The sequence below is a fragment of the Oncorhynchus keta genome, unplaced genomic scaffold (genome assembly GCF_023373465.1).
Source record: "Oncorhynchus keta strain PuntledgeMale-10-30-2019 unplaced genomic scaffold, Oket_V2 Un_contig_1147_pilon_pilon, whole genome shotgun sequence".
NCBI classification, from domain to species: domain Eukaryota; kingdom Metazoa; phylum Chordata; class Actinopteri; order Salmoniformes; family Salmonidae; genus Oncorhynchus; species Oncorhynchus keta.
In genome coordinates this window covers 102,583-120,000 of record NW_026277511.1, presented here as the reverse complement: position 1 = coordinate 120,000, position 17,418 = coordinate 102,583, and the positions used below count along the sequence as shown (strand labels likewise).

General features: G+C 49.5%; 1 protein-coding gene and 1 long non-coding RNA gene across 14 annotated transcripts in view; both read left to right on the top strand.

Moving 5' to 3' along the window:
• LOC127917460 (uncharacterized) overlaps nucleotides 1-3,351 on the top strand; it is a 4,388-nt gene extending 1,037 nt beyond the window's left edge. For 8 of the 13 annotated variants that reach the window (XR_008097386.1, XR_008097385.1, XR_008097388.1 and 5 more), the window contains one exon: nucleotides 1-34. This exon is cut by the window's left edge. Coding sequence is in view for 1 of the 13 variants with exons in the window: in XM_052500600.1 (XP_052356560.1) it covers nucleotides 43-416; nucleotides 2,638-2,837 (574 nt within the window). In the remaining 12 variants the exon portion in view is untranslated. The other 5 variants (XR_008097392.1, XR_008097393.1, XM_052500600.1 and 2 more) reach the window with 4 other exon arrangements.
• Nucleotides 3,352-4,320: 969 nt separating this feature from the next.
• Nucleotides 4,321-6,961, top strand: LOC127917459 (uncharacterized). Its single transcript, XR_008097380.1, has 2 exons — nucleotides 4,321-6,082; nucleotides 6,123-6,961. It is a non-coding gene; the product is annotated as an uncharacterized LOC127917459 (long non-coding RNA).
• Nucleotides 6,962-17,418: the final 10,457 nt, after the last annotated feature.

Here is a 17,418-nt window from a genome sequence, read left to right as displayed (position 1 = left end):
CCTACTCTGGACCCTCAGTATATACTACTGCCTGTATAATAGGTATATCGGCCTACTCTGGACCCTCAGTATATACTACTGCCTGTATAGGGATGTTACGAACTCTGCTTGTGTTCTAGATGGAACCCTATATAGTTCACTATATCTCGCTGTCTGCCTGTCTCTCTCCCTCTCGGTCTGCCTGTCTCTCTCCCTCTCGGTCTGTCTGTCTCTCTCCCTCTCGGTCTGTCTGTCTCTCTCCCTCTCTGTCTGTCTGTCTCTCTCCCTCTCGGTCTGTCTGTCTCTCTCCCTCTCGGTCTGTCTGTCTCTCTCCCTCTCGGTCTGTCTGTCTCTCTCCCTCTCGGTCTGTCTGTCTCTCTCCCTCTCGGTCTGTCTGTCTCTCTCTCTCCCTCTCGGTCTGTCTGTCTGTCTCTCTCCCTCTCGGTCTGTCTGTCTGTCTCTCTCCCTCTCGGTCTGTCTGTCTGTCTCTCTCCCTCTCGGTCTGTCTGTCTGTCTCTCTCCCTCTCGGTCTGTCTGTCTGTCTCTCTCCCTCTCGGTCTGTCTGTCTGTCTCTCTCTCTCTCGGTCTGTCTGTCTCTCTGTCTCTCCCTCTCGGTCTGTCTGTCTCTCTCTCTCCTCTCGGTCTGTCTGTCTCTCCTCTCCCTCTCGTCTGTCTGTCTCTCTCTCTCCCTCGGTCTGTCTGTCTCTCTCTCTCTCTCGGTCTGTCTGTCTCTCTCTCTCTCCTCTCGGTCTGTCTGTCTCTCTCTCTCCCTCTCGGTCTGTCTGTCTCTCTCTCTCCCCTCTCGGTCTGTCTGTCTCTCTCTCTCCTCTCGGTCTGTCTGTCTCTCTCTCTCCCTCTGGTCTGTCTGTCTCTCCTCCCTCTCGGTCTGTCTGTCTGTCTCTCTCCCTCTCGGTCTGTCTGTCTGTCTCTCTCCCTCTCGGTCTGTCTGTCTGTCTCTCTCCCTCTCGGTCTGTCTGTCTGTCTCTCTCCCTCTCGGTCTGTCTGTCTGTCTCTCTCCCTCTCGGTCTGTCTGTCTTCCCTCCCTCTCGGTCTGTCTGTCTCTCAACCTCCCTCTCGGTCTGTCTGTCTCTCTCCCTCCCTCTCGGTCTGTCTGTCTGCCTCTCTCCCTCCCTCTCGGTCTGGTCTGTCTGCCTCTCTCCCTCCTCTCGGTCTCTCTCCCTCCCTCTCGGTCTGTCTGTCTGTCCTCGGTGTCTGTCTGTCTCTCTCCCTCCCTCTCGGTCTGTCTGTCTGTCTCTCTCCCTCCCTCTCGGTCTGTCTGTCTGTCTCTCTCCCTCCCTCTCGGTCTGTCTGTCTGTCTCTCTCCCTCCCTCTCGGTCTGTCTGTCTGTCTCTCTCCCTCCCTCTGGTCTGTCTGTCTGTCTCTCTCCCTCCCTCTCTCGGTCTGTCTGTCTGTCTCTCTCCCTCTCGGTCTGTCTGTCTGTCTCTCTCCCTCTCGGTCTGTCTGTCTGTCTCTCTCCCTCTCGGTCTGTCTGTCTCTCTCTAAAAGGTCTGTTGTCTGTCTCTGGTCTGTCTGTCTATCTAGAAACCCTATAGGTCTGTTGTCTGCCTCTTCTCCCTCTCAGTCTGTCTGTCTGTCTCTCCCTCCCTCTCGATGTCTGCCTCTCCCCTCCCCTCTCGGTCTTCTGTCTGCCTCTCTCCCTGATCAACTCGGTCTGTCTGTCTGTCATTTCTGCCTCTCTCCCTCTCACTGTCTCTCTCTCTCGGATCTGTCTGTCTCTCTGCTCTCTCTCGGTCTAGTCTGTCTCTCTCTCCCCTCTCGGTCTGTTAGAGATGTCTCTCTCTCTCCCTCTCGGTCTGTCTGTCTCTCTCTCTCCCTCTCGGTCTGTCTGTCTCTCTCTCCCCTCTCGGTCTGTCTGTCTCTCCCTCCCTCTCGGTCTGTCTGTCTCTCTCCCTCCAGAGGGAGGGATCGGTCTGTCTGTCTGCCTCTCTCCCTCCCTCTCGGTCTGTCTGTCTGCCTCTCTGTTCCCTCTCGGTCTTCTCCCTCCCTCTTGGTCTGTCTGTCTGTCTCTCGGTCTGTCTGTCTGCCTCTCTCCCTCCCTCTCGGTCTGTCTGTCTGCCTCTCTCCTCCCTCTCGGTCTGTCTGTCTGCCTCTCTCCTCCCTCTCGGTCTGTCTGTCTGCTGGGGACGGTCTGTCTGTCTGTCTGTCTGCCTCTCCCCTCTCGGTCTGTCTGTCTGTCTCTCTCCCTCTCGATGTCTGTCTGTCTGCCTCTCTCCCTCTCGGTCTGTCTGTCTGTCTGTCTGCCTCTCTCCCTCTCGGTCTGTCTGTCTGTCTGTCTGCCTCTCTCCCTCCCTCTGGTCTGTCTGTCTGCCTCTCTCCCTCCCTCTCGGTCTGTCTGTCTGCCTCTCTCCCTCCCTCTCGGTCTGTCTGTCTGCCTCTCTCCAGCTCCCTCTCGGTCTGTCTGTCTGCCTCTCTCCCTCCCTCTCGGTCTGTCTGTCTGCCTCTCTCCCTCCCTCTCGGTCTGTCTGTCTGCCTCTCTCCCTCCCTCTCGGTCTGTCTGTCTGCCTTTTGATCCCTCTCGGTCTGTCTGTCTGAGATCTCTCGGTCTGTCTCTCTCCTCCCTCTCGATCTGTCTGTCTGTCTGTCTGTCTCTCTCCCTCTCTGTCTGTCTGTCTGTCGGTCTGTCTGTCTGTCTCTCTCTCTCCCTCTCGGTCTGTCTGTCTGTCTCTCGGTCTGTCTGTCTGTCTCTCTCTCTCCCTCTCGGTCTGTCTGTCTGTCTCTCGGTCTGTCTGTCTGTCTCTCTCTCTCCCTCTCGGTCTGTCTGTCTGTCTCTCGGTCTGTCTGTCTGTCTGTCTGTCTGTCTGTCTCTCTGTCTGTCTGTCTGTCTGTCTCTCTCATAAGGTGCCATTTGGGACACATTCTATTTATTTTTCTCTCTAGATGTTTTGCACTCTGACCTCCTGCTATAGAAACATATACATGTACATTGTCAATGTAAAAATCAACACTGTTTCCCTGATGTGAAAACACAAGTCCATCTGAATGACAACATGCAGACAGGGTCTAAAGTAGTGCACTATATAGGGAGTAGGGTGCCATGGGGCTCTGGTCTAAAGTAGTGCACTATATAGGGAGTAGGGTGCCATGGGGCTCTGGTCTAAAGTAGTGCACTATATAGGGAGTAGGGTGCCATGGGGTTCTGGTCTAAAGTAGTGCACTATGTAGGGAATAGGGTGCCATGTGAGATACAGGTGGTCTGTTTGTATTTCAGTTGGTGTGTCAGTCTTTACTAGCCAGGATGCCAGATATGTTTGTTGTGACTGTCTGTGTAGAAGCTGGAGACGGGCTGGTGTAACCTGGCAACCCCGCTGGATCATTTCCAACAGGGATGACTAATCGTCTCTACAAAAAGGTCTGCTGGTATCGACCTGGCAAACCTGACGATTTCTAGAATGGAAATCCATACTAGACCGTCTGATTGGTCCATCCCATCGGTGTCTGGGACCAGAGCCAGAACACGTTTGGCTGTAGCTTCATTTTCATGCTCTGATTGGTTAGAGATGATCCAATCGCTGATGAGGACTTCATTTTGATACTCTGATTGGTTAGAAATGATCCAATCACTGATGAGGACTTCATTTTGATGCTCTGATTGGTTAGAGATGATCCAATTGCTGATGAGGACTTCATTTTGATGCTCTGATTGGTTAGAGATGATCCAATTGCTGATGAGGACTTCATTTTGATGCTCTGATTGGTTAGAGATGATCCAATTGCTGATGAGGACTTCATTTTGATGCTCTGATTGGTTAGAGATGATCCAATTGCTGATGAGGACTTCATTTTGATGCTCTGATTGGTTAGAGATGATCCAATTGCTGATGAGGACTTCATTTTGATGCTCTGATTGGTTAGAGATGATCCAATTGCTGATGCGGACTTCATTTTGATGCTCTGATTGGTTAGAGATGATCCAATCGCTGATGAGGACTTCATTTTGATGCTCTGATTGGTTAGAGATGATCCAATTGCTGATGAGGACTTCATTTTGATACTCTGATTGGTTAGAGATGATCCAATCGCTGATGACTACTTTATTTTGATACTCTGATTGGTTAGAGATGATCCAATCACTGATGACGACTTTGTTTTGGTACAACAGCCCTCATTTTGACATCGCCACAAACCTACTTCAGCGATGTCAGCCTCAGACTGAAGTAAGTAGGGAACGTAAAACAGAGGTAGGGATTCAGGTTTGTGTCGTCAGGTCGACCTGCTGTTAGTGTCGGCTTTAGTTCCAAACAGCTGTAGGGATTCAGTTTGTGTCGTCAGGTCGACCTGCTGTTAGTGTCAGGCTTTAGACTCCAGCCAGCTGTAGGGTTCAGTTTGTGTCGTTTGGTCGACCTGCTGATAGTGTCGGCTTTAGTTCCAGCCAAGCGAGGGATTCAGTTTGTGTCGTCAGGTCGACCTGCTGTTAGTGTCGGCTTTAGTTCCAGCCAAGCGCTACCAGAACCGGACTCAACTGATCACTCTGACATAAATAGATAATGATTGATAAGAGGTTCTGTAATAAAGACGTTGATTAGATCAATGAGTTGTTACTGTTGAGTCGGAGCAAAAACCTGCAGCTGTAGGGTCAGATTAGACCCCCTGGTTAGACTCCAAACAGCTGTAGGGTCAGATTAGACCCCCTGGTTTGACTCCAAACAGCTGTAGGGTCAGATTGGACCCCTGGTTAGACTCCAAACAGCTGTAGGGTCAGATTAGACCCCCTGGTTAGACTCCAAACAGCTGTAGGGTCAGATTAGACCCCCTGGTTAGACTCCAAACAGCTGTAGGGTCAGATTAGACCCCCTGGTTTGACTCCAAACAGCTGTAGGGTCAGATTAGACCCCCTGGTTAGACTCCAAACAGCTGTAGGGTCAGATTAGACCCCCTGGTTTGACTCCAAACAGCTGTAGGGTCAGATTAGACCCCCTGGTTTGACTCCAAACAGCTGTAGGGTCAGATTAGACCCCCTGGTTAGACTCCAAACAGCTGTAGGGTCAGATTAGACCCCCTGGTTAGACTCCAAACAGCTGTAGGGTCAGATTAGACCCCCTGGTTTGACTCCAAACAGCTGTAGGGTCAGATTAGACCCCCTGGTTTGACTCCAAACAGCTGTAGGGTCAGATTAGACCCCCTGGTTAGACTCCAAACAGCTGTAGGGTCAGATTAGACCCCCTGGTTTGACTCCAAACAGCTGTAGGGTCAGATTAGACCCCCTGGTTAGACTCCAAACAGCTGTAGGGTCAGATTGGACCCCTGGTTTGACTCCCAAACAGCTGTAGGGTCAGATTGGACCCCCTGGTTAGACTCCAAACAGCTGTAGGGTCAGATTGGACCCCCTGGTTTGACCCCAAACAGCTGTAGGGTCAGATTGGACCCCTGGTTAGACCCCAAACAGCTGTAGGGTCAGATTGGACCCCTGGTTAGACTCCAAACAGCTGTAGGGTCAGATTAGACCCCCTGGTTTGACTCCAAACAGCTGTAGGGTCAGATTAGACCCCCTGGTTTGACTCCAAACAGCTGTAGGGTCAGATTAGACCCCCTGGTTTGACTCCAAACAGCTGTAGGGTCAGATTAGACCCCCTGGTTTGACTCCAAACAGCTGTAGGGTCAGATTAGACCCCCTGGTTAGACTCCAAACAGCTGTAGGGTCAGATTAGACCCCCTGGTTTGACTCCAAACAGCTGTAGGGTCAGATTGGACCCCCTGGTTAGACTCCAAACAGCTGTAGGGTCAGATTAGACCCCCTGGTTAGACTCCAAACAGCTGTAGGGTCAGATTAGACCCCCTGGTTTGACTCCAAACAGCTGTAGGGTCAGATTGGACCCCCTGGTTGACCCCAAACAGCTGTAGGGTCAGATTGGACCCCTGGTTAGACCCCAAACAGCTGTAGGGTCAGATTGGACCCCCTGGTTTGACCCCAAACAGCTGTAGGTTCAGATTGGACCCCTGGTTAGACTCCAAACAGCTGTAGGGTCAGATTGGACCCCCTGGTTTGACTCCAAACAGCTGTAGGGTCAGATTAGACCCCCTGGTTTGACTCCAAACAGCTGTAGGGTCAGATTAGACCCCCTGGTTTGACTCCAAACAGCTGTAGGTTCAGATTGGACCCCTGGTTAGACTCCAAACAGCTGTAGGGTCAGATTAGACCCCCTGGTTTGACCCCAAACCCTCAGATGATCATGTGGAATCAACAAATCAACTTGTTTTTTTCTAGTTATTTTTCAGACATGATTTAAAATCTGTTGTTTTTCTATTTTTCTTTTTTCAATCCTCTGTTTGTTTTGACACTTTGTCTTCGGTCACTGGATGATTTAGTCTGCATCTGAAATGGCACCCTGTTCCCTATGTAGGGCTCTGATCAGAAGTAGTGCACTCTGTAGGGAATAGGGTGTTATAGAGCTCTGGCACCCTATTCCCTATGTAGGGCTCTGATCAGAAGTAGTGCACTATGTAGGGAATAGGGTGTTATAGAGCCCTGGCACCCTGTTCCCTATGTAGGGCTCTGATCAGAAGTAGTGCACTATGTAGGGAATAGGGTGTTATAGAGCCCTGGCACCCTAGTTCCCTATGTAGGGCTCTGATCAGAAGTAGTGCACTATGTAGGGAATAGGGTGTTATAGAGCCCTGGCACCCTATTCCCTATGTAGGGCTCTGATCAGAAGTAGTGCACTATGTAGGGAATAGGGTGTTATAGAGCCCTGGCACCCTACTCCCTATGTAGGGCTCTGATCAGAAGTAGTGCACTATGTAGGGAATAGGGTGTTATAGAGCTCTGGCACCCTATTCCCTATGTAGGGCTCTGATCAGAAGTAGTGCACTCTGTAGGGAATAGTGTGCCATTTGGGACGTAGGTTTACTCTCTGTTGCTTTTTTTGTTTTGTGTTTTTTGTACAGTTCTAGATGTTCAGTAAAGATCCTGTTTTGTAACTATTTGAAAACCCCCGTTCTGTGAACTAATAAAGTGATGTATTAATATCTGAGTCATGTTGTCTGTTAAAGAGAACACGGACCGCTGTGAGTCGCAGGACGACTGTGATGAGCAGCGGGTGTCCGTCCTGTCGCCTCTGACCAACGAATATTGGCCCCCCTGTTTTTGTATAAATTGTCTTGACAATTCTACATGTTGGGACACAGCAGGTGATTTACTGCACACTGTCAGGTTAGTGAATCTCTGACTCTCCTTCTCTCTCCCTCCACTTTCTCTTGGTTACACCATTACTCCATGTGGTTAAGACACCAAGGGAAAACAGATGACAAAAGCATGTTATACTGCACTATGAATCAAGGGGCAGAATGGCAAGAAGGACAAAAACCGTTCAGCAGCACAGATCTGAAGTCAATAAGGAAGTAGTTCATATTTAATAGACAGCAGGAAGTGTAAAACACACATCTCAATAAATCTCCGACAATAAATATTTTCAAAACAAAGCTACATTTGAAGGCCATTAATTAACCGTTTAAAGTATAAGAACCAATGTCCCAGACCATGAAGTGACAGCGGAAACACTATTGACTATAGACCCGTAACAATGTCTTGTCTACGTTATGTTTAATCACATTCATTTTAGAGGACTTCCTGTTCCGACTGGTTTTATTTACCTCAACAACAAAAAATACATATATGCATTTTATTTCCATATTTAATAATAATTTGTCCCCAAGTATTCCCAGTCATAACAGAGAGACGTGATCGTACACGGATGTAAGCCAGGTTTGAAATTACTACGTTTTAGTCAAATATTATATCTGTGGTCAATTTGCAGTCTACAAATGATTTGTAATTATGTGTGTTCATAAATTCATTCTGGAGTGCCGGAGTGCTCTCTGTGTGTTTTTGGTAAATTCAGACCGATGTCAGATTGACGGTTCATAGCGTTTCATTCTTGGATGGAATATGTGAGCGGTGCCCAATTTGTATGGAGTCCAGAGTGAGATTCCCAAAGACTGGAGCCCAGAGTGAGATTCCCAAAGACTGGAGCCCAGAGTGAGATTCCCAAAGGCTGAAGCCCAGAGTGAGATTCCCAAAGGCTGGAGTCCAGAGTGAGATTCCCAAAGACTGGAGCCCAGAGTGAGATTCCCAAAGACTGGAGCCCAGAGTGAGATTCCCAAAGGCTGGAGTCCAGAGTGAGATTCCCAAAGACTGGAGCCCAGAGTGAGATTCCCAAAGGCTGGAGCCCAGAGTGAGATTCCCAAAGGCTGGAGCCTAGGGTGAGATTCCAAAAGGCTGGAGCCCAGAGTGAGATTCCAAAAGGCTGGAGCCCAGAGTGAGATTCCCAAAGGCTGGAGCCCAGAGTGAGATTCCCAAAGACTGGAGCCCAGAGTGAGATTCCCAAAGGCTGGAGCCCAGAGTGAGATTCCCAAAGGCTGGAGCCCAGAGTGAGATTCCCAAAGGCTGGAGCCCAGAGTGAGATTCCCAAAGGCTGGAGCCCAGAGTGAGATTCCCAAAGGCTGGAGCCCAGAGTGAGATTCCCAAAGGCTGGAGCCCAGAGTGAGATTCCCAAAGGCTGGAGCCCAGAGTGAGATTCCCAAAGGCTGGAGCCCAGAGTGAGATTCCCAAAGGCTGGAGCCCAGAGTGAGATTCCCAAAGGCTGGAGCCCAGAGTGAGATTCCCAAAGGCTGGAGCCCAGAGTGAGATTCCCAAAGGCTGGAGCCCAGAGTGAGATTCCCAAAGGCTGGAGCCCAGAGTGAGATTCCCAAAGGCTGGAGCCCAGAGTGAGATTCCCAAAGGCTGGAGCCCAGAGTGAGATTCCCAAAGGCTGGAGCCCAGAGTGAGATTCCCAAAGGCTGGAGCCCAGAGTGAGATTCCCAAAGGCTGGAGCCCAGAGTGAGATTCCCAAAGGCTGGAGCCCAGAGTGAGATTCCCAAAGGCTGGAGCCCAGAGTGAGATTCCCAAAGGCTGGAGCCCAGAGTGAGATTCCCAAAGGCTGGAGCCCAGAGTGAGATTCCCAAAGGCTGGAGCCCAGGGAGTGTGGTGATGTAGTGTCCAGATTCCCAAAGAGCTGGAGTGTGGTGATGATTCCCAAAGGCTGGAGCCCAGAAGATTCCCAAAGGCTGGAGCCCAGAGTGAGATTGAAAGGCTGGAGCCCAGAGTGAGATTCCCAAAGGCTGTGGTGATGTAGTGTCCACAACTAAAGAAGAGAGGGAGTGTGGTGATGTAGTGTCCACAACTAAAGAAGAGAGGGAGTGTGGTGATGTAGTGTCCACAACTAAAGAAGAGAGGGAGTGTGGTGATGTAGTGTCCACAACTAAAGAAGAGGGAGTGTGGTGATGTAATGTCCACAACTAAAGAAGAGAGGGAGTGTGGTGATGTAGTGCCTACAACTAAAGAAGAGAGGGAGTGTGGTGATGTAGTGTCCACAACTAAAGAAGAGAGGAAGTGTGGTGATGTAGTGTCCACAACTAAAGAAGAGAGGGAGTGTGGTGATGTAGTGTCCACTACTAAAGAGAGGGAGTGTGGTGATGTAGTGTCCACAACTAAAGAAGAGAGGGAGTGTGGTGATGTAGTGTCCACAACTAAAGAAGAGAGGAAGTGTGGTGATGTAGTGTCCACAACTAAAGAAGAGAGGGAGTGTGGTGATGTAGTGTCCACTACTAAAGAGAGGGAGTGTGGTGATGTAGTGTCCACAACTAAATAATCATAGTGGAACCTGAAAAGACACCTATCCTTAAAGCATGATGGTGTACTTAGATCACTGTGTAATTATAGAATTTAAGTATTTCTAAACATAAACTCGGACCTCTTAAACGTTTTCATTTTTGTTATATATGCACAATCGGACATAATTGATTTTGGCCCAATAGACCTTGCATATTCCCATGGTCAAGGAGCTTTCTATTTTGATTGGGTTGTTTTACCTAAAAGCCTTTGTGCTTTCCTATAGAAAATAAACTCTGCATCTCTGCCCAGCCTGGATAGAGGGGCCTAAAGGGTGTTTATCATCCCCAGTGGCTCTGAAAGAGAGGATGTTCTCCACCACTGGTTTGCTCTCCAAAGAGCATGAAGCCACAGACTGACCTCCTGTTTCTAAGAATTCTGAAATTAAATTATAAGGTACTAATAAGTTGTTGTTTGTTTCATTTGTATTTAATTCTAAGTACAACATGCACAATTTATAGACCGTAATGATTTAATACAACGAAATGTTGGTTAGGGTACTAGGGGGTAACTGGCCCCCTCCACCTGTAATTCACATTAACACCACAAGGGGTCACCAAATTATTTCCCCACCACTTTCCTGGCTGCCACTGCTCTTGCTCAACAATTTTTTGTTGTAGTTGTACATATTCCAATGAAGTTAGAGCTATCATTTTATATATATGTATACACACACACACACACACACACACACACACAAGTAGGAAGTCCTTAAGATAAATAAAGTACCAAATCAAATGTATTTACCTTCTTACGTCAGCTGATATCTCAAAGTGCTGTACAGGAACCCAGCCTAAAACCCCAAACAGCAAGCAATGCAGGTGTAGAAGCATGGTGGCTAGGAAAAACTCCCTAGAAAGGACAAAACCTAGGTAGAAACCTAGAGAGGAACCAGGCTATGTGGGGTGGCCAGTCCTCTTCTTGCTGTGCCGGGTAGAGAGGAACCAGGCTATGTGGGGTGGCCAGTCCTCTTCTTGCTGTGCCGGGTAGAGAGGAACCAGGCTATGTGGGGTGGCCAGTCCTCTTCTGGCTGTGCCGGGTGGAGATTATAACAGAATATGGCCAAGATGTTCAAATGTTCATAAATGACCAGCATGGTCCAATAATAATAAGGCAGAACAGTTGAAACTGGAGCAGCAGCATGGCCAGGTGGACTGGGGACAGCAAGGAGTCATCATGTCAGGTAGAACTGAGGCATGGTCCTAGGGCTCAGGTCCTCCGAGAGAAAGAAAGAGAGAATAAGAGAGAGCAAACTTAAATTCACACGGGACACCGAATAGGACGGGAGAAATACTCCAGATATAACAAACTGACCCTAGTCCCCCGACACAAACTACTGCAGCATAAATACTGGATGCTGAGACAGGAGGGGTCAGGAGACACTGTGGCCCCATCCGAGGACACCCCCAGACAGGGCCAAACAGGAAGGATATAACCCCACCCACTTTGCCAAAGCACAGCCCCCACACCACTAGAGGGATATCTTCAACCACCAACTTACCATCCTGAGACAATGCCGAGTATAGCCCACAAAGATCTCCGCCACGGCACAACCCAAGGGGGGGCGCCAACCCAGACAGGATGATCACATCAGTGACTCAACCCACTCAGGTGACTCACCCCTCCCAGGGACGGTATGAGAGAGCCCCAGTAAGCCAGTGACTCAGCCCCTGTAATAGGGTTAGAGGCAGAGAATCCCAGTGGAAAGAGGGGAACCGGCCAGGCAGAGACAGCAAGGGCGGTTCGTTGCTCCAGAGCCTTTCCGTTCACCTTCCCACTCCTGGGCCAGACTACACTCAATCATATGACCCACTGAAGAGATGAGTCTTCAGTAAAGACTTAAAGGTTGAGACCAAGTCTGCGTCTCTCACATGGATAGGCAGACCGTTCCATAAAAGTGAAGCTCTATAGGAGAAAGCCCTGCCTCCAGCTGTTTGCTTAGAAATTCTAGGGACAATTAGGAGGCCTGCGTCTTGTGACCGTAGCGTACGTGTAGGTATGTACGGCAGGACCAAATCAGAGAGAGAGGTAGGAGCAAGCCCATGTAATGCTTTGTAGGATAGCAGTAAAGTAGTAATATGTTGTATGAGTGTGTTGGGGGCAACTTGCCACCCCCTCCCCTCCTGACTAGTTCCCCCTTTACACCTGTCATTTAGACAATGACGAGCCCAGGGATAGTTTCTGCTGACTTCCATTTGTTTAATAACACTTTCTTTTGGTTACTACATGATTCCATATGTGTTATTTCATACGTTTGACGTCTTCACTATTATTCGACAGAAAACAGAATACTAGTAACATTAAATAAAAACCCTTGAATGAGTAGGTGTGTCAGAACTTTAGACTGGTGCTGTATGTACACACACACACACACACACACACACACACACACACACACACACACACACACACACACACACACACACACACACACACACACACACACACACACACACACACACACACACATATATATATATATCTGTGTATATACACACATACGCCCTAATGGCAGAGAACCAGGAATGTGTTTTCAGAAAAGCCCTGATTCAACAAGACCTGAGACATGTAATTACAACCAAGCTTCTACACACACACACGTTTTGGGTATTTCTCATACTTCTGCTTAGAAGCATTGCCGTGTTTGTATGTGTGTGTGTGTGTGTGATCTATGCCATGCCCCAGGGTAAGGTTTTTCTTCAGACTCAGCGTTTCTCCAGTCTTTCATGTCTCCCTCCTCTGTTAACTCCTCCGCTCTCTCCCTCTCTTTATCTTTGAGCTCAGATAAGGGTAGGCGAAGGGACACATACACATACACACTCTTCTCCCTCTTCCCCCCACCTCTCCTCTCCCTCTCCCCCCACCTCTCCTCTCCCAATCCCCCCATCCGTCTCTCCTCTCCCTATCCCCCGCCTCTCCCTATCCCCCTGTCACTCCCTCTCCCCCATCTCTCCTCTCCATATCCCCTGTCTCTCCTCTCCCTCTCCCCCGTCTCTCCTCTCCATATCCCCCTGTCTCTCCTCTCCATATCCCCCTGTCTCTCCTCTCCATATCCCCCTGTCTCTCCTCTCCCTCTCCATATCCCCCTGTCTCTCCTCTCCATATCCCCCTGTCTCTCCTCTCCCTCTCCATATCCCCCTGTCTCTCCTCTCCCTATCCCCTGTCTCTCCTCTCCCTCTCCCCCGTCTCTCCTCTCCCATCCCCCCGTCTCTCCTCTCCCTCTCCATATCCCCCTCTCTCCTCTCCCTCTCCATATCCCCCCTCTCTCTCTCTCCTCTCCATATCCCCCTGTCTCTCCTCTCCATATCCCCCTCTCCTCCCTCTCCTCCATATCCCCCTGTCTCTCCTCTCCATCCCCCCCGTCTCTCCTCTCCCTCTCCCTATCCCCCTGTCTCTCCTCTCCCTATCCCCTGTCTCTCCTCTCCCTCTCCCCCCCCCTCTCCTCTCCATATCCCCCCGTCTCTCCTCTCCCTCTCCCTCTCCCCCTGTCTCTCCTCTCCATATCCCCCGTCTCTCCTCCCCTCTCCATATCCCCCTGTCTCTCCTCTCCATATCCCCCCGTCTCTCCTCTCCCTCTCCATATCCCCTGTCTCTCCTCTCCCTATCCCCGTCTCTCCTCTCCCTATCCCCCTGTCTCTCCTCTCCCTATCCCCCGTCTCTCCTCTCCCTCTCCATATCCCCCTGTCTCTCCTCTCCCTATCCCCCGTCTCTCCTCTCCCTATCCCCCGTCTCTCCTCTCCCTATCCCCCGTCTCTCCTCTCCCTATCCCCCGTCTCTCCTCTCCCTATCCCCCGTCTCTCCTCTCCATATCCCCCGTCTCTCCTCTCCCTCTCCCCCGTCTCTCCTCTCCCTCTCCATATCCCCCTGTCTCTCCTCTCCCTATCCCCCGTCTCTCCTCTCCCTCTCCATATCCCCCTGTCTCTCCTCTCCCTATCCCCCGTCTCTCCTCTCCCTCTCCATATCCCCCTGTCTCTCCTCTCCCTATCCCCCGTCTCTCCTCTCCCTCTCCATATCCCCCTGTCTCTCCTCTCCCTCTCCCCCGTCTCTCCTCTCCCTATCCCCCGTCTCTCCTCTCCCTCTCCCCCGTCTCTCCTCTCCCTATCCCCGTCTCTCCTCTCCCTCTCTCCATATCCCCTGTCTCTCCTCTCCCTCTCCCCGTCTCTCCTCTCCCTATCCCCCGTCTCTCCTCTCCCTCTCCCCCGTCTCTCCTCTCCATATCCCCCTGTCTCTCCTCTCCCTCTCCCCCGGTCTCGCCTCTCCCTCTCCCCCGTCTCTCCTCTCCCTCTCCCCCGTCTCTCCTCTCCCTATCCCCCGTCTCTCCTCTCCCTATCCCCCTCTCTCCTCTCCCTATCCCCCATCTCCCCTCTCCCTCTCCCCCGTCTGTCTCTCCTCTCCCTATCCCCTGTCTCTCCTCTCCCTATCCCCCATCTCCCCTCTCCCTCTCCCCCGTCTGTCTCTCCTCTCCCTCTCCCCCGTCTCTCCTCTCCCTCCACTAGGTGGCAGTTCTACCTAAAAGTAAGATGACCAGAACTCAGTCTGAATGACTTGATGGATGATACAAACATAAAAATAGTTAGAATATGGATCAATGCCATACAGTTGGTGTCATTATCTAGAGTATATTCTATTCTATTCACTTGATGTATGGTACAGACATAGAAATATGTAGAATAGATAGGATCAATGCCATACAGTTGGTGTCATTATCTAGAGTATATTCACTCCTATCCACTTGCTGTATAGTAGGCCTACGGACATATCATAGGTAGACTGGAAATAATGTCCCCTGTCTCATGTCTTCTCTACTCTATTCCCTTTCAAGCCTGGTATCAAAGTGTACATTATCTACTGTCACAGACCCCAGGTCGACGCACATATAACATCTCCTCACTGCTTCTATACCTGACACGAGATTCATCCCAAAATACCTGATACCTGGCACGAGATTCATCCCAAAATACCTGATACCTGACACGAGCTTAATCCCAAAATACCTGATACGAGCTTCATCCCAAAATACCTGATACCTGACACGAGCTTCATCCCAAAATACCTGATACCTGACACGAGATTCATCCCAAAATACCTGATACCTGACACGAGCTTCATCCCAAAATACCTGATACCTGACACGAGATTCATCCCAAAATACCTGATACCTGGCACGAGATTCATCCCAAAATACCTGATACCTGACACGAGCTTAATCCCAAAATACCTGATACGAGCTTCATCCCAAAATACCTGATACCTGACACGAGCTTCATCCCAAAATACCTGATACCTGACACGAGCTTCATCCCAAAATACCTGATACCTGACACGAGATTCATCCCAAAATCACAATCCTAACAACGGCTAACCCCCCCCGAGTTCTCTTCCTTATCGCCAATAGTTTACATACACAAAGTTCTGTGTCCAGTTAGACACAACTTATTCTGTCAAACAAGGGATAGTACTAGTAGCCCCCTAGAGAGAACAAGGGATAGTACTAGTAGCCCTCTAGAGAGAACAAGGGATAGTACTAGTAGCCCCCTAGAGAGGACAAGGGATAGTACTAGTAGCCCCCTAGAGAGAACAAGGGATAGTACTAGTAGCCCCCTAGAGAGAACAAGGGATAGTACTAGTAGCCCCTAGAGAGAACAAGGGATAGTACTAGTAGCCCCTAGAGAGAACAAGGGATAGTACTAGTAGCCCCTAGAGAGAACAAGGGATAGTACTAGTAGCCCCTAGAGAGAACAAGGGATAGTACTAGTAGCCCCTAGAGAGGACAAGGGATAATACTAGTAGCCCCTAGAGAGAACAAGGGATAATACTAGTAGCCCCATAGAGAGAACAAGGGATAGTACTAGTAGCCCCCTAGAGAGAACAAGGGATAGTACTAGTAGCCCCTAGAGAGAACAAGGGATAATACTAGTAGCCCCTAGAGAGAACAAGGGATAGTACTAGTAGCCCCCTAGAGAGAACAAGGGATAGTACTAGTAGCCCCCTAGAGAGAACAAGGGATAGTACTAGTAGCCCCTAGAGAGAACAAGGGATAGTACTAGTAGCCCCCTAGAGAGAACAAGGGATAGTACTAGTAGCCCCTAGAGAGAACAAGGGATAGTACTAGTAGCCCCTAGAGAGAACAAGGGATAGTACTAGTAGCCCCCTATAGAGAACAAGGGATAATACTAGTAGCCCCTAGAGAGAACAAGGGATAGTACTAGTAGCCCCCTAGAGAGAACAAGGGATAGTACTAGTAGCCCCTAGAGAGAACAAGGGATAATACTAGTAGCCCCCTATAGAGAACAAGGGATAGTACTAGTAGCCCCCTAGAGAGAACAAGGGATAGTACTAGTAGCCCCTAGAGAGAACAAGGGATAGTACTAGTAGCCCCTAGAGAGAACAAGGGATAGTACTAGTAGCCCCCTAGAGAGAACAAGGGATAGTACTAGTAGCCCCCTAGAGAGAACAAGGGATAGTACTAGTAGCCCCTAGAGAGAACAAGGGATAGTACTAGTAGCCCCCTAGAGAGAACAAGGGATAGTACTAGTAGCCCCTAGAGAGAACAAGGGATAATACTAGTAGCCCCTAGAGAGACAAGGGATAGTACTAGTAGCCCCTAGAGAGAACAAGGGATAGTACTAGTAGCCCCTAGAGAGAACAAGGGATAATACTAGTAGCCCCTATAGAGAACAAGGGATAGTACTAGTAGCCCCTAGAGAGAACAAGGGATAATACTAGTAGCCCCTAGAGAGAACAAAGGATAATACTAGTAACCCCTAGAGAGGACAAGGGATAATACTAGTAGCCCTCTAGAGAGAACAAGGGATAGTACTAGTAGCCCCTAGAGAGAACAAGGGATAGTACTAGTAGCCCCTATAGAGAACAAGGGATAGTACTAGTAGCCCCTAGAGAGAACAAGGGATAGTACTAGTAGCCCCTAGAGAGAACAAGGGATAGTACTAGTAGCCCCTAGAGAGAACAAGGGATAGTACTAGTAGCCCCTAGAGAGGACAAGGGATAGTACTAGTAGCCCCTAGAGAGAACAAGGGATAATACTAGTAGCACCCTAGAGAGGACAAGGGATAGTACTAATAGCCCCCTAGAGAGAACAAGGGATAGTACTAGTAGCCCCCTAGAGAGGACAAGGGATAGTACTAGTAGCCCCCTAGAGAGAACAAGGGATAGTACTAGTAGCCCCCTAGAGAGAACAAGGGATAGTACTAGTAGCCCCTAGAGAGAAGGGATAGTACTAGTAGCCCCCTAGAGAGAACAAGGGATAGTACTAGTAGTCCCCTAGAGAGAACAAGGGATAATACTAGTAGCCCCTAGAGAGAACAAGGGATAATACTAGTAGCCCCTAGAGAGAACAAGGGATAGTACTAGTAGCCCCTAGAGAGAACAAGGGATAGTACTAGTAGCCCCTAGAGAGAACAAGGGATAGTATTAGTAGCCCCTAGAGAGAACAAGGGATAGTACTAGTAGCCCCTAGAGAGAACAAGGGATAATACTAGTAGCCCCTATAGAGAACAAGGGATAGTACTAGTAGCCCCTAGAGAGAACAAGGGATAATACTAGTAGCCCCTATAGAGAACAAGGGATAGTACTAGTAGCCCCAGATAGAGAACAAGGGATAGTACTAGTAGCCCCTAGAGAGAACAAAGGATAATACTAGTAACCCCCTAGAGAGGACAAGGGATAATACTAGTAGCCCTCTAGAGAGAACAAGGGATAATACTAGTAGCCCCCTAGAGAGAACAAGGGATAGTACTAGTAGCCCCCTAGAGAGA